The sequence below is a fragment of the Pristiophorus japonicus genome, chromosome 3, assembly GCF_044704955.1.
Source record: "Pristiophorus japonicus isolate sPriJap1 chromosome 3, sPriJap1.hap1, whole genome shotgun sequence".
Lineage (NCBI taxonomy): Eukaryota > Metazoa > Chordata > Chondrichthyes > Pristiophoridae > Pristiophorus > Pristiophorus japonicus.
The window spans coordinates 214,807,546-214,827,375 of record NC_091979.1 but is presented as its reverse complement, the minus strand read 5'-3'; the positions used below and the strand labels follow the sequence as shown (position 1 = coordinate 214,827,375).

General features: G+C 46.6%; 1 protein-coding gene across 1 annotated transcript in view; it reads right to left on the bottom strand.

Annotated features, from left to right (window-relative positions):
• The window catches only part of trpm2 (transient receptor potential cation channel, subfamily M, member 2), a 410,019-nt gene that overhangs the window by 279,740 nt on the left and 110,449 nt on the right, over window positions 1–19,830 (bottom strand). The window contains exons 10-11 of the mRNA XM_070876247.1: window positions 16,944–17,046; window positions 14,081–14,202 (exon numbers count right to left, since the gene is read on the bottom strand). Of these exons, the coding sequence (XP_070732348.1) occupies window positions 14,081–14,202; window positions 16,944–17,046 (225 nt within the window). The remainder of the gene's footprint in view (window positions 1–14,080; window positions 14,203–16,943; window positions 17,047–19,830) is intronic.

Sequence of the window (19,830 nt, the reverse complement as noted above, 5' to 3'; positions counted from 1 at the left end):
GCTCAGTGAGAGATTGTTCCACTGGTCAGAGAGAGATTCCACTGATCAGTGAGAAACATAGAAACATAGAAAATAGGTGCAGGAGTAGGCCATTCGGCCCTTCGTGCCTGCACCACAATTCAATAAGATCATGGCTAATCATCACCTCAGTACCCTATTCCCGTTTTGTCTCCATACCCGTTGATCCCTTTAGCCATAAGAGCAATATCTAACCTCCTCTTGAATATATCCAACGAATTGGCATCAACAACTCTCTGCGGTAGAGAATTCCACAGATTAACAACTCTCTGAGTGAAGAACATTCTCCTCATCTCAGTCCTAAATGGCTTACCCCTGATCCTTAGACTGTGTCCCCTGGTTCTGGACTTCCTGCATCTAACCTGTCTAGTCCCGTCAGAATTTTATATGTTTTTATGAGATCCCCTCTCATCCTTCTAAACTCCAGTGAATACAGTCCCAGTCGATCCAAACTCTGTTCATATGTCAGTCCTGCCATCCCGGGAATCAGTCTGGTGAACCTTCGCTGCATTCCCTCAATAGCAAGAACGTCCTTCCTCAGATTAGGAGCCCAAAACTGAACACAATATTCTAGGTGAGGCCTCACCAAGGCCCTGTACAACTGCAGTAAGACTTCCTGCTCCTATACTCAAATCCCCTAGCTATGAAGGCCAACATGCCATTTGCCTTCTTCACCGCCGGCTGTACCTGAATGCCAACTTTCAACGACTGATGTACCATGACACCCAGGTCTCGTTGCACCTCCGCTTTTCCTAATCTGCCGCCATTCAGATAATATTCTGCCTCACAATTATACTGCATCTGCCATGCATTTGCCCACTCACCTAATCTGTCCAAGTCACCCTGCAGCCTCCTAGCATCCTCGTCACTGCTCACACCACCACCCAGCTTAGTGTCATCTGCAAACTTGGAGATATTATTTTCAATTCCTTCATCTAAATCATTGATGTATATTGTAAATAGCTGGGGTCCCACTAGTCACTGCCTGCCATTCTGAAAAGGACCCGTTTCTCCCAACTCTCTGCTTTTTGTCTGCCAACCAGTTCTCTATCCACGTCAATACATTACCCCCAATACCATGTGCTTTAATTTTGCACACCAATCTCTTGTGTGGAACTTGTCAAAAGCCTTTTGAAAGTCCAAGTACACCACATCCACTGGTTCTCCCTTGTCCACTCTACTAGTTACATCCTCAAAAAATTCTAGAAGATTTGTCAAGCATGATTTCCCTTTCGTAAATCCATGCTGACTTGAACCGATCCTGTCACTGCTTTCCAAATGTGCTGCTATTTCATCTTTAATAATTGTTTCCAACATTTTCCCCACTACTGATGTCAGGCTAACCGGTCTATAATTCCCCGTTTTCTCTTTCCCTCCTTTCTTAAAAAGTGGTGTTACATTAGCTACCCTCCAGTCCATAGGAACTGATCCAGAGTTGATAGACTGCTGGAAAATGATCACCAATACATCCACTATTTCTAGGGCCACTTCCCTCGTGAAGACAGAACCAAAGCATTTGTTCAATTGGTCTGCCATTTCTTTGTTCCCCATTATAAATTCACCTGATTCTGACTGCAAGGGACCTACGTTTGTCTTCACTAATCGTTTTCTCTTCACATATCTATAGAAGCTTTTGCAATCAGCTTTTATGTTCCCAGCAAGCTTCCTCTCATACTCTATTTCCCCCCTCCTAATTAAACCCTTTGTCCTTCTCTGCTGAATTCTAAATTTCTCCCATTCCTCAGGTTTGCCGCATTTTCTGGCCAATTTATATGCCTCTTCCTTAGATTTAACACTCTCCTTAATTTCCCTTGTTAGCCACGGTTGAACCACCTTCCCCGTTTTATTTTTACTCCAGACAGGGATGTACAATTACTGAAGTTCATCCATGTGATCTTTAAATGTTTGTCATTGCCTATCCACTGCCAACCCTTTAAGTATCGTTCATCGGTCTATTCTAGCCAATTCACGTCTCATACCATCGAAGTTACCTTTCCCTAAGTTCAGGACCCTAGTCTCTGAATTAACTGTGTCACTCTCCATTTTAATGTTTCTATGTTTCTATTCCACTGGTCAGAGATTCCACTGATCAGTGAGAGATTGTTTGACTGGTCAGTGAGAGATTGTTTCAATTGTCAATGAGAGATTGTTTCACTGGTCAGTGAGAGATTATCCCACTGGTCTTTGACAGAATGTTCCACTAGTCACTGAGAGATTGTTCCACTGGTCAATGAGAGATTACACTGGTCAGTGAGAGATTGTTCCACTGGTCAGCGAGAGATTCTATTGGTCAGTAAGAGATTGTTCCACTGGTCAGTGAGAGATTCCACTGGTCAGTGAGAGCTTGTTCCACTGGTCATTGAAAGAATGTTCCACTGGTCAGTGAGAGATTGTTCCACTGGTCAGTGAGAGATTACACTGGTCAATAAGAGAATCTACTTGCCAGTGAGTGTAAGGGATATAGAGTTGTAGCAAGCAAAGAGCAGATAGATAGGGGGTCACAACACAATGCTGAAGGTAGTGAACTAATCAGTATTAGGAGGGTCTGAGAAATCGGTGATGATATGGATTATAATTGCCTATTGTCTGTAACACTTGCTTATGTATGTAAAGCACACTTATAATGAATTAAGCCTGATAGTTAATGAATGATCCTTAATCTTAGTAACACATAACAAGAGAGTAGAGGTCAGCAGTTGCATATACATTACATTTTGATTAGAAGTCGCTGAGAAGAGATAAGAAAGAAAGTATTTTGGAACAGTTAATTCAGGTGTTATATAGACTAAGGCAAATTGCACACCACTGAACAAACACAATTAACATATGATGGGAGATGGACAATTGCATGTATCACTCAGAGCCAGTCTGATAAGAGATGACAAATTGATGTAACTTTGCTGATAGCAGTAGACCTGTCGATGATTTTGTAGGACAGACCCCCTCCAAAAACTGTATAAATTGTACTTGAAACCTTTTGTATGTTGAAGGTTCCATGATTGAACTTTCCTTTGCATTTGCTCGAAATAAAACTGGTTGAACCGAAGGTTTCATTTGTTTGATTCCCTTGTCGTTATACGGAGGGCGAGGGCGAGGTGTCGATTACCAATATCAGGTAGTCTGCCTCGAGGGAGAGAAGTCTTCCTTTTACCCCAACAGTGAGTGCTTGTTCCATTGGTCAGTGACAGATTCCACAAGTCAGTCAGCGATTCCACTGGTCAGTAAGAGATTGTTCCACTGGCCAATGAGAGATTCCACTGGTCAATGATATATGTATGTCAGGATCAGGAGAATTTATAATGGGGAACAAAGAAATGGCAGACCAATTGAACAAATACTTTGGTTCTGTCTTCACTAAGGAAGACACAAATAAACTTCCGGAAATACTAGGGGACCGAGGGTCTTGCGAGAAGGTGGAACTGAAGGAAATCCTTATTAGTCAGGAAATTGTGTTAGGGAAATTGATGGGATTGAAGGCCAATAAATCCCCAGGGTTTGATAGTCTGCATCCCAGAGAACTTAAGAAAGTGGTCCTAGAAATAGTGGATGCATTGGTGATCATTTTCCAACATTCTATAGACTCTGGATCAGTTCCTATGGATTGGAGGTTAGCTAATGTAACAGCACTTTTTAAAAAAGGAGCGAGCGAGAAAACAGGGAATTATAGACCAGTTAGCCTGACATCGGTAGTGGGGAAAATATTGGAATCAATTATTAAAGATGTAATAGCAGAGCATTTGGGAAGCAGTGACAGGATCGGTCCAAGTCAGCATGGATTTATGAAAGAGAAATCATGCTTGACAAATCTTCTAGAATTTTTTGAGGATGTAACTAGTAGAGTGGACAGGGGAGAACCAGTGGATGTGGTGTACTTGGACTTTCAAAAGGCTTTTGACAAAGTCCCACACAATAGATTAGTGTGTAAAATTAAAGCACATGGTATTGGGGGTAATGTATTGACGTGGATAGAGAACTGGTTGGCAGACAGGAAGCAAAGAGTAGGAATAAATGGATCCTTTTAAGAATGGCAGGCAGTGACTAGTGGGGTACCACAAGGTTCAGTGCTGGGACCCCAGCTTTACAATATACATTAATGATTTTGACAAAGGAATTGAATGTAATATCTCCAAGTTTGCAGATGACACTAAGCTGGGTGGCAGTGTGAGCTGTGAGGAGGATGCTAAGAGGCTACAGGGTGACTTGGACAGGTTAGGTGATTGGGCAAATGCATGGCAGATGCAGTATAATGTAGATAAATGTGAGGTCATCCACTTTGGTGGCAAAAACAGGAAGGCAGATAATTATCTGCATGGTAACAGATTACGAAAAGGGGAGGTGCAACGAGACCTGGGTGTTATGGTACATCAGTCATTGAAAGTTGGCATGCAGGTACAGTAGGAGGTGAAGAAGGCAAATGGCATGTTGTCCTTCATAGCGAGAGGATTTGAATATAGGAGCAGGGAGGTCTTACTGCAGTTGTACAGGGCATTGGTGAGGCCACACCTTGAATATTGTGTACAGTTTTGGTCTCCTAATCTGAGGAAGGACATTCTTGCCATTGAGGGAGTGCAGCGAAGGTTCACCAGACTGATCCCGGGATGGCCGGACTGACATATGAAGAAAGATTGGATCGACTAGGCTTATATTCACTGGAATTTAGAAGAATGAGAGGGGATCTCATAGAAATATATAAAATTCTGATGGGATTGGACAGGTTAGATGCAGGAAGAATGTTCCCGATGTTGGAGAGGTCCAGAACCAAAGGTCACAATCTAAGGATCGGGGTAAGTCATTTAGGACCAAGATGAGGAGAAATTTCTTCACTCAGAGAATTGTGAACCTATGGATTTCTCTACCACAGAAAGTTGTTGAGGCCAGTTCGTTCGATATATTCAAATGGGAGTTAGATGTGGCACTTACGGCTAAAGGGATCAAGGGGTATGGAGAGAAAGCATGAATGGGGTACTGAAGTTGCATGATCAGCCATGATCATATTGAATGGTGGTGCAGGCTCAAAGGACCGAGTGGCCTACTCCTGCACCTATTTTCTATGTTTCTATGTTACTATATTCCACTGGTGAGTGAGAGATTGATCCACAGGTCAGTGAGAGATGCCACTGGTCAGTGAGAGATGCCACTGGTCAGTGAGAGATTCCACTGGTCAGTGAGAGATTCCATGCGTCAGTGAGAGATTGTTCCCACTGGTCAGTGAGAGATTGTCCCACTGGTCATTGACAGGATGTCCCACTGGTCAATGAGAGATTGTTCCATTGGTCAGTGAGAGATTCCACTGGTCTGTGAGAGAATGTCCCAATGGTCAGCGAGAAATACTATTAGTCAGTGAGTGATTGTTCCACTGGTTAGTAAGAGAATGATCCACTGCTCTGTGAGAGATTGTTCCACTGGTCAGTGAGAGATTGTTCCACTGGTCAGTGGGAGACTCCACTGGTCAGTGAGAGATGGTTCCACTGGTCAGTGAGAGATTGGTCCATCAGCCAGTGAGAGATTCATTGGTCAGTGAGAGATTCATTTGTCAATGAGTGATTCCACTAGTCAGTGAAAGATTGTTCCTGTAAAGTCCTTACTCTACAGCATGAAACCACATGAGGCACATTCTGGGAACAAGGTCACTCCGTGACCTTAACTCATTATTTACAGGACTCCAAAAACGATTACACTGCGTGGGACCTCCCTTTTTATACCTGTGTGATCAGGTAAGGAGTGTCTCCCACAAGTTCACCCCTTGTGGTCAAGGTGTGCATCTAGGTTGAGCGTATATAGTAATACAGTGCTGTTACATTGTGGTTACATACATGACATCACCTCCCCCCACCCCCCCAAAAGTCTTATTGGGATCATAGGTTTAGTCTTTCAGGTGGTCTACGCTCCCTCGTGGAGTGCCGCAGTTGGGGCTCTGGTTGTTGGACACTGACGTGAGTGTCTGTCACCTGTGGTGATTCTGGCCTGTCCGGGCTGACCGCAGGGACTGTGCATTCTTCTGATTGCTCTTGTTGCTCGTTCACTGGTGGTGTTGTGAGCTCCACCTCATGGTCTTCTTCAGGTTCCTCCGTGTCGATGCTGAACCTTTTTTTTTACTTGGTCCAGATGCTTACGGCATTGTTTAGTTTTACCACGATGACCCTATTCCCCTCTTTGTCAATTACAGTGCCCTCAAGCCATTTGGGCCCCATGGCGTGAATGAGGATGAGTACAGGATCATTTATTTCTATACATCTTCCCCTCGAATTACGGTCATGGTAATCGTTTTATGACTTGCGCTTGCCCTCAACTATGTCGGTCAGGACTGGGTGAATGAGGGACAACCGAGTTTTGAGTGTCCGTTTCATTAGTAGCTCTGCAGGCGGGACCCCCGTGAGCGAGTGCAGTTGGGCTCTATAGGCCAGCAGGAGACACGATAGGCAGCATTGTAGGGAGGGTCCTTGAATCCTGAGCATACCTTGCTTAATCATTTTGACCGCACGTTCCGCCTGGCCATTGGAGGTCGGCTTGAACGGCGCAGTCCTGACGTGGTTGATGCCATTGCCCGACATAAACTCTCGGAATTCGTAGCTTGTGAAACATGGGCCATTATCACTAACCAGGATGTCCGGCAAGCTGTAGGTTGCACGTAGGCTTTCCACGGTGGTGGATGACGTGTATGAATTTAGAATGATGCACTCGATCCATTTCGAATACGCATCTACCACAATAAGGAACATCTTTCCCATGAACGGGCCCGCGTAGTCAACATGAATGCGTGACCATGGCCTGGTGGGCCAAGGCCACGGGCTGAGCGGGGCCTCCCTGGGGGCATTACCCAGCTGGGCACACGTCGTGCACCTGCAAACAGAGTGTTCCAGGTCTGAATCAATTCCAGGCCACCAAATGTGTGACCGGGCAATGGCCTTCATCAGCACAATGCCTGGGTGCTCGCTGTGGAGTTCCCTGATGAATGCCTCCCTGCCCTTCTGGGGCATAACTATCCAGCTGCCCCATAGTAGGCAGTTGGCTTGAATGGAGAGCTCATCCATCCATCTGTGGAACGGTCTGACCTCCTCAGGGCATGCTGTTTGTGCGGGTGCCCAATCCCCAGTCAGGACACATTTCTTAATCAGGGATAGGAGGGGATCTCTGTTTGTCCAGATTTTGATCTGGCGGGCTGTGATGGGGGAGCCTGCACTGTCAAAGGCATCGACTGCCATGACCATCTCGGCGCTTTGCTCCGTTGCCCCCTCAGTGGTGGCCAGTGGAAGCCTGCTGAGCGCATCAGCGCAATTTTCAGTGCCGGGCCTGTGCCGGATGGAGTAGTCATAAGCAGCCAGAGTGAGAGCTCATCGTTGTATGCGAGCAGATGCATTGGCATTGATAGCCTTGCTGTCTGACAACAGGGATGTTAATGGCTTGTGATCCATCTCTAATTCAAACTTCCTACCAAAGAGGTACTGATGCATTTTTTTTACACCATAGACCCATGCAAGCGCTTCTTTCTCGACTATCCCATATCTCCGTTCTGCTTGAGAGAGCGACCTGGGGGCATAAGCCACAGGTTGTAGCTGACCCTTAGCATTACCCTGCTGCAACATGCACCCAACCCCATAGGACGATGCATCACATGTCAGAACCAATTTATTTACAGGGGTCGTACAGGGTCAACAACTTGTTTGAACAAAGTAGGTTTCGCGCCCGATCAAAAGCCCGTTCCTGACAGTCCCCCCAAAACCAATTGCAACCCTTACGCAGGAGCACGTGTAGCGGCTCCAACAACGTTCTCAAGTTCGGCAGTAAGTTCCCGAAATAGTTCAACAGTCCCAGGAATGAAAGCAACTCCGATGTGTTGCAGGGCCTGAGTGCTCGTCAAATCACCTCTGTTTTGGATTCGGTGGGCTGGATCCAATCTGCAGCAACCCTTCTGAATAGAAACTAAACCTCAGGAGCTAAAAACACAGATTTAGACTTCTTGAGTCGCAGGCCTACCCGGTCCAGTCGGCGTAGCACCTCCTCCAGGTTGTGGAGGTGTTCCTCGGTGTCTCAACCCATGATGAGGACATCGTCCTGGAATACGATCGTTCCAGGAATGGATTTAAGCAGGCTTTCCATGTTTCGTTGAAAAATTGCGGCCACTGATCGAATGACAAATGGGCACCTGTTATAAACGAACAGTCCCTTGTGCGTCGTGATGGTGGTCAGTAGTTTAGATTCGTCAGCCAGTTCCTGGGTCATATAGGCTGAAGTGAGGTCCAACTTGATGAACATCGTGCTGCCTGCCAGCGTGGTGAAGAGGTCCTCCGCTCTCGGGAGCGGGTAGTGATTTTGTTGGGACACCCGATTGATGGTGGCCTTGTAGTCGCCACAGATCCTGACAGGGCCATCCGCTTTTAGGACGGTAATGATGGGGCTCGCCCAGTCGCTGAATTCAACAGGCGAGATGATGCCCTCTCTCAACAGCCGGTCCAATTCGCTCTCAATCTTTTCCCGCATCACATACGGCACCGCTCTGGCTTTGTGATGCACTGACCTGGCGTCCGGGGTGATGTGTATCACTACTTTGGTGCCTTTGAAAGTCTCAACGCCAGGTTGGAATAGTGACTCGAATTGTTGTAGGACTTGTGAGCATGAACTTCGCTCCACAGATGACATTGCATGAACATCCCCCCATTTCCAGTTCACCTTGGCTAACCAGCTCCTCCCCAACAGTGCGGGACCATTGCCCGGGACAATCCAGAGCGGCAGCCGATTCACTAACCTATTGTGTGTGACAGCCAACATTGCACTACCTAGCACCGGAATGATTTCTTTAGTGTAAGTCCGTAATTGTGTCTCAATACGTGCTAATTTGGGTCTACTGGCTTTAAGTGGCCATAGCTTCTCAAATTGCTGAACGCCCATGAGTGACTGGCTGGCCCCAGTGTCCAGCTCCATGCATACTGGGATTCCGTTTAATAAAACCCTCATCATCATTGGTGGTGTTTTGGTGTATGAACTGTGAATATTCACCACATGGACCCGCTGAACCTCGGCGTCCATCGATTTGCCCCAAAAGTCATCCTGCCTGGTCCATCCATCTCATATATTAGTCTGGTTGCAGGCTTCCTGCACATTCGAGCTAAGTGGCCACTGAGATTGCAGTTCCTGCAGACAAACTGTTGAAATCTGCAAGATTTGGCTGAGTGTTTTCCCTAACACCTCCAGCATGAGTTAAAGTTTCCATTGTTGGGAACAAAGGGACTATGGCCAGGCATTCCGCGCTGACTGTCCCTTTGACTGCTCTTAAGTACCCTATTAGTGAGTGTCAATGGCCCCATCGCGGGCCGCATTGTCCACTGTGATGGCGTGAATGTCCATTCAGCTTGCCATTGTCTCTGTTGAAGTCCTACTCTGGGGTCAGATTGCACTGGTCAGAGAGAGATTGGTTCACTGGTCAGCCAGAGATTGTTTCACTGGTCAGTGAGAAATTGTTACACTAGTCAGTGAGAAAATCGACTGGACGGTGAGTGACTGGTCCATAGGTCAGTGAGCGATTCCACTTGTCAGTGAGAGTTATTTCCACAGGTCAGTGAGGGATTCCACTGGTCAGTGAGAGACTGTTCTAATGGCCAGTGAGAGATTGTTGCACTGGTCAGTGAGAGATTACACTGGTTGCTGAGAGATTGTTCCACTCATCAGTGAGTGTTTGTTCCACTGGACAGTGAGTGATTTTACTTGTCAGTGAGCGATTCCACTTGTTAGTGAGAGTTTGTTCCACAGGGCACGGAGATATTCCACTGGTCAGTGAAAGATTGTTCCACTAGTCATAGAGATATTCCACCACCGGTCAGTGAGAGATTCCACTGGCCACTGAAAGATTATTCCACTATTTAGTGAGAGGTTCCACTGGTCAGTGAGCCATTCCACTGGTCAGTGAGAGATTCCACTGGTCAGTGAGAGATTCCACTGGTCAGTGAGCGATTCCAACTATCAGTGAATGATTGTTCCACTGGTCAGTGAGACATTGTTCCACTGGTCAGTGAGAGATTGCACTGGTCAGTGAGACATTGTTCCACTGGTCAGTGAAAGATTGTTCCACTGGTCAGTGAGACATTGTTCCACTGGTCAGTGAGAGGTTACACTGGTCCGTGAGCGATTGTTCCACAGTCAGTGAGATATTCCACCACGGGTCAGTGAGATATGGTCCCACTGGTCAGCAAGGTATTCCGCCAGTCAGTGAGAGTTTGCACTGGTCAGAGATATATTGCACTGGTCAGTGAGAGATTATTCCACTCATCAGTGAGTGTTTGTTCCACTGGACAGTGAGTGATTTTACTTGTCAGTGAGCGATTCCACTTGTTAGTGAGAGTTTGTTCCACAGGTCACGGAGATATTCCACTGGTCAGTGAGAGATTGTTCCACTAGTCATAGAGATATTCCACCACCGGTCAGTGAGAGATTCCACTGGCCGCTGAAAGATTATTCCACTATTTAGTGAGAGATTCCACTGGTCAGTGAGCCATTCCACTGGTCAGTGAGAGATTCCACTGGTCAGTGAGCGATTCCAACTATCAGTGAATGATTGTTCCACTGGTCAGTGAGACATTGTTCCACTGGTCAGTGAGTGATTGCACTGGTCAGTGAGACATTGTTCCACTGGTCAGTGAAAGATTGTTCCACTGGTCAGTGAGACATTGTTCCACTGGTCAGTGAGAGATTACACTGGTCCGTGAGCGATTGTTCCACAGTCAGTGAGATATTCCACCACGGGTCAGTGAGATATGGTCCCATTAGTCAGCAAGGTATTCCACTAGTCACTGAGCGATTGTTACACTGGTCAGAGAGATTCCAATGGTCAGCGAGTGATTGTACCACTGGTCAATGGGAGATTCAACTGGTCAGTGAGATATTGGTCCACTGGTCTGTGAGAGATTGTTCCACTGGTCAGTGAGAGATTGTTCCACTGGTCAGTGAGAGATTCGACTGGTCAGTGAGAGATTCGACTGGTCAGTGAGAGATTGTTCCACTGGTCAGTGAGAGATTCGACTGGTCAGTGAGCGATTCCACTTGTTAGTGAGAGTTTGTTCCACAGGTCACTGAGATATTCCACTGGTCAGTGAGAGATTACACTGGTTAGTGAGAGATTGTTCCACTGGTCAGTGAGAGATTCCACTGGTCAGTGAGAGATTGTTCCACTGGTCAGTGAGAGATTCCACTGGTCAGCCAGAGATTGTTCCACTGGCCAGTGAGAATTTGCACTGGTATGTGATATATTACACTGGTCAGTGAGAGATTGTTCCACTGGTCAGTGAGAAATTCCACTGGACAGTGAGTGATTGGTCCACTGGACAATGAGGGATTCTACTGGTCAGTGAGCGATTCCACTTGTTAGTGAGAGTTTGTTCCACAGGTCACTGAGATATTCCACTGGTCAGTGAGAGATTACACTGGTTAGTGAGAGATTGTTCCACTGGTCAGTGAGAGATTCCACTGGTCAGCGAGAGATTGTTCCACTGGTCAGCGAGAGATTGTTCCACTGGTCAGTGAGAGATTCCACTGGTCAGCCAGAGATTGTTCCACTGGCCAGTGAGAGATTCCACTGGTCAGCCAAAGATTGTTCCACTGGTTAGTGAGAGATTGTTCCACTGGTCAGTGAGAGAGTCCACTGGTCGGTGATGATTGGTCCACTGGTCAAGGAGAGATTCCACTGGTGAATGATTGTTCCACTGGTCAGTGAGAAATTCCACTGGCCAGTGAGGGATTCTACTGGTCTTTGAGCGATTCCACTTGTTAGTGAGAGTTTGTTCCACAGGTCACTGAGATATTCCACTGATCAGTGAGAGATTACGCTGGTTAGTGAGAGATTGTTCCACTGGTCAGTGAGAGAGTCCACTGATCAGTGATGATTGGTCCATTGGTCAGGGAGAGATTCCACTGGTGAATGATTGTTCCACTGGTCAGTGAGACATGGTCCCACTGGTCAGTGAGGTATTCCACTAGTCACTGAGTGATTGTTCCACTGGTCAGTGAGAGATTCCACTGGTCAGCGAGAGATTGTTCCACTGGTCAGTGAGAGATTCCACTGGTCAGCCAGAGATTGTTCCACTGGCCAGTGAGAATTTGCACTGGTATGTGATATATTACACTGGTCAGTGAGAGATTGTTCCACTGGTCAGTGAGAAATTCCACTGGACAGTGAGTGATTGGTCCACTGGACAATGAGGGATTCTACTGGTCAGTGAGCGATTCCACTTGTTAGTGAGAGTTTGTTCCACAGGTCACTGAGATATTCCACTAGTCAGTGAGAGATTACACTGGTTAGTGAGAGATTGTTCCACTGGTCAGTGAGAGAGTCCACTAGTCGGTGATGATTGGTCCAATGGTCAGGGAGAGATTCCACTGGTGAATGATTGTTCCACTGGTCAGTGAGATATGGTCCCACTGGTCAGTGAGGTATTCCACTAGTCACTGAGCGATTGTTACACTGGTCAGTAAGATATTACACTTGTCAGTGAGACATTGTTCCACTGGTCAGTGAGACATTGTTCCACTGGTCAGTGAGAGGTTGCACTGGACAGTGAAACATTGTTCCACTGGTCAGTGAGAGATTGTTCCACTGGCCAGTGAGAGATTCCACTGGTCAGTGAGAGATTGATCCACTGGTCAGTGAGAGATTGTTCCACTGGTCAGTGAGATATTTTTCCACTGGTCAGTGAGAGATTCCAACCATCAGTGAATGATTGTTCCACTGGTCAGTGAGAGATTACACTGGTCAGTGAGAGCTTGTTCCACTGGTCATTGACAGAATGTTCCACTGGTCGGCGAGAGATTGTTCCACTGGTCAGCGAGAGATTGTTCCACTGGTCAGTGAAAGATTGTTTCACTGGTCGAGAGATTGTTCCACTAGTCAGCGAGAGATTTTTCCACTGGTCAGTGAGAGATTCCACTGGTCAGTGAGATATTCCTCCATTGGTCAGTGAGAGATTGTTCCACTGGTCAGTGAGAGCTTGTTTCCCTGGTCAGTGAGACATTGTCCCACTGGTCAGTGAGAGATTCCACTAGTCAGTGAGAGATTCCACTGGTCAGTGAGATTGTTCCACTAGTCAGTGAGAGATTCCACTGGTCAGTGAGAGATTGTTCCACTGGTTAGTGAGAGATTCCAGTGGTTGGTGAGAGATTGTTTCAATGGTCAAGTGAGAGATTTCACTGGTCAGTAAGAGGTTGTTTCCCTGGTCATTGAGAGATTGTTCCACTGGTCAGTGAGAGATTCCACTGGTCGATGAGAGAAAATATTCTGTACACAGAGCTTGTTAGGATGCTCGATATTCTCTGGCACATTCTGTTTTTGAAGCCCATGAATAGTTTTAAATGGAAATCAGAGAGTAGTTTGAAGAAGATAAATGTTAACAAGTATGGGGATTGAGGATAGTTGGATATTAATGGGTGCGATATTAAATTTTAATGGGAGTGAGCGGGAGAGTGGTATTAGAATGGGTGGGATATTAAATGGTATGGGGAGTGAGTGAGAGAGTGGAACAGACTGGGTGGGATATTAAAAGCTTTGGGGAGTGAGCGGGAGAGTGTGATTAAGGTGGGTAGGATATTAAAGGATATGGAGAGTGAGGGGGAGATTGGATTAGACTGGGTGGGATATTAAAGGGTATGGTGTGTGAGCAGGAGTGTGGGATTGGACTGGATGGGATATTAAAGGTTATGGGAAGTGAGGGGGAGAGTGGGATTAGACCGGGTGGGATATTAAAGGATATGGGGAATGATTTCTGTGTTCTAAGATTCTCATTCTGCTCAGAAAATAATTTCAGTTGCTGAGGAAGTTAGGTTGTCAATAGGAACAGCATCTTCGATTTGCATATTGACCCAACGCGCTTCACAAGTGCGTCAGCAGATAAGGTTTGATACTGCTGTTTGTGCCGCAGATCTAGGTCAGAAGAAGCCAACAGGAATTGACTCATTTTCTTATTCTTTTTCCATACTTTCGAAGGCACTATTGGTTTTGCATCTTGAGATGGGAAAACTGATAAAGAGGAAATCTCATCCATAAAAAAATACAATCACCACACACAAATGGGCCAGGACTCACCTTCCACTCTTTGTCTTCAGTAAAAATGTTGCTCTTGGCAATGTCCACCCTGTTCCAGGTTACAGCCAGCTTCAGTTGATGATCCAGGGTCTCCTGCCCTTGGTGCCCACGGAAACTAGAGGCTGGACCATAATAAGAAAGGAAATGGGTCTTTTTAAATGCTTCAGACAGATGCATCACAAGCAGATCATACTCTTCAAATAAAGCACACAATCAAACCAATTCCTCCCATTTTTGAGTCTGAGTAGACTCAATTCGATAAGCCCCGAAAACGGGCACAGAAATCACAATGCGCGATTAACCTGCGCCCGCTCAATGTAATGCAGGCAGCTCGCCAACTGTGTGCAGCCTGCTCATTTCAATGATTTCAGTGTGGAGCCAGCACTAATCATGCTGTTGATTGTCTGCACGCATCGGCAGGGGGGAGCAAAATCGTTACTTGCTGGCACCAGTTAAAGCTAGCCTGCACTGCTTAAAGCTAGCCTTCACCTCTTAAAGTGGAGGTGCATTGTGGCTGGAGCAGGTGCTGGAAGTCATTCTACAACTGAATTGGACCTGGGAAACAGTGAGGAATGGCACAACATGGGAGAGAGCAGGCTCCAAGGTATTCCAATGCTGCACTGGAGATTTTGGTGGAGGAGCTGGAAAAGTGCAGAGTTGTGCCAGGAGGCCCTCCAGACACACACTCAGATGGCAGTGGGAGAAGGTAGCCGTGGAAGTCAATGACAGAAGTCTAGCCCCGTGGACCTGGATCCAGTCCCACAAGAAGTCCAATGACCTCACACGAGTGATCAAGGTCAGTGAATGCATCTTTAAATGCCATATCCTACCAACTGCACCACTAGCCTCAGCCACTGCTCAATGCACCACATCCCCATCACTCACCTACCAACAATCTCTATCAATCAGGACTCATACCTCACATTCATAGCTTCACCTCATCCTTATACACTTAGCACTGCTGCAAGCCTCACACCCACATCTCACAGGTTACACACACTGCCAGCTATACAACCATGACAGCAGCATCATGCAAACAGATTACATGACACTCACTGACATAGTTCTCTAACGCTGGCGCACAACCAAAGACAGGAAGAACGACTTGGAGAGGGACAAGCGCGCCTGCATGTTCTAACCCCCATGGAGGAGACGCTGCTGGCCATCATTGGAATGGCCATGCTGAGGCCGTGGCCAGATAGCCAAGCTACTGAAATCATTGAAAATGATGGAATCCTCATCCCTAATCCCCCTTCTCACATCCCACTTTCCCCTCATCCCACAATCTCTTCTGATTTACAAGCTGCAGATGGTGTAAGCTTACAGTTCTTCTTTTCCCCCCTGTGCTCACCTGGTGCCTTTCTGATTTCACCTTAAACATTCACTCCCTCTCCCACCAGCGTACCATAGCTGCAGTGTGTACCATGTTCAAGGTACATGCAACAACTCGCCAAACCCGCGACCTCTATCGCCTATAAAGACAAGGGCAGCAGGCGCATGGGAACACCACCACCTCCAAGTTCCCCTCTAAGTTGCACACACCATGGAAATACAGGCATATCGCCGTTCCTTCATCGTCATTGGGTCAAAATCCTGGAACTCCCTCCCTAACAGCACTGTAGGAATACCTTCACCACACAGACTGCAGCAGTTCAAGAAGGCGGCTCACCAACACCTTCTCAAGGGCAATTAGGGATGGGCAATAAATGCTGGCCTTGCCAATGACACCCACGTTCCATGAATGAATAAAAAAAACAAAAGATACCCAATAACTGCAACCTGGCCAGGCAGTGGTGGAAGAGCAATAAGAGAGTGATGATGCAGAAACACCTCTATCAAATCTCCTCTCAACCTTCTCTGCTCTAAGGAGAACAACCCCAGCTTCTCCAGTCTATCCATGTAACTGAGTCTCTCATCCCAGGAACCATTCTTGTAAATCTTTTCTGCACCCTCTCTAAGGCCGTCACATCCTTCTTAAAATGCGGTGCCCAGAATTGGACACAATACTCCAGTTGAGGCCAAACCAGTGTTTTATAATGATTCATCATAACGTCTTGCTTTTGTACTCTATGCCTCTATTTATGAAGCCCAGGATCCTGTATGCTTTGTTTAATCGCTTTCTCACCCTGCCCTGCCACCTTCAATGATTTGTCCACATACACTCCCAGGTCTCGTTGTTCATGCACCCACTTTAGAATTGTACCCTTTAGTTTATATTGCCTCTCCTTGTTCTTCCAAACAAAATGTATCACTTCTCACTTTTCTGCATTAAATTTCATTTGCCATGAGTTTGCCCATTTCACCAGTCTGTCTATGAACTCTTGACTATCACTGTCCTCCTCACTGTTCACTACACTTCCAAGTTTTGTGACATCTGCATACTTTGAAAATGTGCCCTGTACATCTATATCTAAGTCATTAATATATATCCTCGTACCGACCCCTGGGAATACCTTCCTCCAGTCTGATAAACAACTGATCACCACTACTCTCTGTTTCCTGTCACTTAGCCAATTTCGTATCCATGCTGCGCTGTCCCTTTTATTCCATGGGCTTCAGCTTTGATGGCAAGCCTATATGTGGCACTTTATCAAACGCCTTTTGGAAATCCATGTACACTATGTCAACTGCATTGCCTTCATCAATCCTCTCTGTTACCTCATCAAAAAACTCAATCAAGTTAGTTAAACCTGATTTACCTTTAACAAATCTGTGCTCTCTTTCTCTCAATGAATATTGATATACTATCTGTCAGCGTTGTATCTGAATCCAAGTCCCAGAGCCTAAGGCCCAACATTAACTGGACCATCCAGTGCTCTACCGTTCCTATTTTACAGGCCTGCTTACACGCACCTTTACCTACCTTTGAATAAGGCCTGCAGAATAGCAACATCCAGCTCATCGTTCCTTGACTTCTCTGCTCTGAAGACAGTCAGCAGCTCCTGCATCCTGATTATGTCCTGAATCTGAGGAGCAAGGAACAATGCAGCTGTTAACTCACTCAACACAAGATGAATAAGTACATCAGTAAGACCTGAAGCAGGGGCAGCATGTCCAGGTGCCCAGATTAGTTGACAGCAAGCCTGGGTTTTTAATGGCCCGTGGACTACCCACCTGAATCACTGCAGTTTCTCACCACCTTTTCTCTCATTCACCATGAGCGTCACTCTCTGTCCCCTCAGCCATTGATACACCAACTCCATTCCTCTCCCTGGCCACTGGCTGAGGCTGAATCAGACTGTTTGCATCCTTACCATTTTATTTGACCGTGAGCTGAGCTTCCAACCTCACAACCTCCTCATCAGGAAGATTACCTATTTCCACCTCTGTAACATTGCCCATCTCCATCCCTGCCTCAGCTCACCTGCTGCTGAAACCCTCATCCATGCCTTTGTTACCTCCAAATTCAACAGGGGAAATCTTAACCCCCTATGACAGGCAAGAGAGGGTTAAAATTCCAAAAATCGGAACCCAACCCCACCCCAACCTGTCTCCAATGCTCCCACTTCTGGTTTAAATGAGGCAGGTTTGGGTGTGTGTGAATAACCCCCTCTGGAGAGACTGATTATAATATTTAAATAAAGCAATTTGAAAGAGACTTTCATTGCAATTTGAATTTAACAGTTCCTGCACAAGTTTCTCGAGGTTTGGGAAAGTCACCGTTAAAACGGAGGTGAGATTGATCGTATGCACCAACACAGGTTCATGCAGGACTGTGCCTGATTCCCTGGGGGCTGCCACGATGCTTTCATACAGAGGTAGTCCAACATCCCCAACATGTTCAGATCTGGAGCCCGCCTTAAAGGCTTGCTGCTAGGGGACAAAGGATAACTGATTAAGATCTGTCATACTGATTAAGGGGGCATACGTGTTGCTATTCATCGGCTGCATGGCTGTGGTTAGGGCTTGCAGGGATTCATTAGCGCACCGCGACTCAACCTATGGGATACAGCAGCTGTGTCCAGCTGGGCAGAGCTTGGAGAGGTCTGTGCCCTCCGATGGGGACACTCCACTGCTGTCCCTACCACCAATCTCTGTGAGTCACCAGGTGAGATCCCACCTAGCTGTCTAACAGGATCCACCCAAGTGCCATATCTGTGCTGGTGCCTGGTTGGCATGTGTCCTGTGACAGTGCACCCTCAGCAGGAATAAGCTCCTCTCAGGAATCCTCATCAACAAAGGGCTGCTGTTCTTCGCCTGATGGCACTGGAGGAGAGAAGAGATGGAGGTGATTTGTTCATGGGAATGTACAAATGTTAAAATGCACATGATGATGATCATATTTCATTTGGTGCTGAATTGAAGTCACACTGACTTAGGAGATGTGGGTCTGAGATTGTCACCCTGCAGCAAACCAGTCTCACCATCTCTGATGCTCAGGGAGGCGGATATGCCACTAATATCCAAAGCCTCCTATTCTGCATTGGTGAGCACCACGATCTGCGGGGGTCCACCTCCGGTCCTCTCCTTTGTATTCTGTCTCTCTTCTCCTGCAAGGGAGCATGACAGACCTGTGATTGTCTGTGTAATGACTCAAGAGTCTGTAAACTCACTCAGGTGCAACCTGATCCATCTTTATTCCAGCCAAGAGTGCCAGCTTGACAAAGACACCCAGCTTATACACAGGTGACCAAGCACACATGCCACATGCGTAGAGCCCGATGACCTCCGACCGCGGCGCCCTCTGGTGTCTGATGACCCTCAAGCATTAATATACAACAACATCCCCCTTTTAAAAACTTAACAACAGTCTTTTTACAAATTAAGATGGTCTGGGACTTTCCTCTCACGAGTTGATCGTCTCAGTTCAACTTTAGCTTTGGGCAAGCATTCTGAGTCCGTTGAGACTGAGGGCTGAGTAGCCGATCTGATGGGAGTGGCCACGACCACATCAGAAACTAAAGGTTCAGAGTCAGTAATGTCAGCAGAGTCCTCTGATGAGTGAACAATGGTTGGTTGGTCACTGACTGCATCTTCCTCACTCGATTCCAGTTCATCCGTGTGCCGCAGTTTAACCTGGTCAAGATGTTTCCTACATGTTTGCCTATTCTTGAGCAGGACAATAAACCCTGTTACCCTCCTTGGCTGTAACAGTGCCGGCGATCCACTTTGGACCTTGACCATAGTTCAGTACATAAACCGAATCGTTGACTGAGATGTCATGAGACACGGCCACACGATCAGGATACCATTGCTGACTTTGACGTATGTTTTCAACACCATCATTCAAATCAGGATGGAGAGAAAGCCTGGTCTTGAGATTTCTCTTCATCAGTAGTTCAGCAGGAGGAACCCCAGTAAGCGTATGAGGTCTTGACCTGTAACTGAGCAATATACATGACAACCGACTCTGCAGTGAACCCTGAGTTACACGTTTCCTACTTTGCTTGATCGTTTGAACGGCACGCTCTGCTTGACCATTAGAAGCAGGCTTGAATGGAGCTGATCTCACATGTCTGATGCCATTGAGTTTCATGAACTCCTGGAACTCAAGACTTGTGAAGCAAGATCCGTTGTCGCTCACAACAATGTCAGGCAAACCATGAGTAGCAAACATGATACGAAGGCTCTCAATGGTAGCTGTAGACGTGCTGGATGACATAATAACACACTCTATCCGCTTAGAATATGCATCCACTACGACAAAAAACATCTTTCCTAGGAACGGGCCTGCAAAATCAATGTGGATCCTCGACCATGGTTTGGATGGCCACGACCAAACACTCAGCGGAGATTCCGCTGGTACTTTA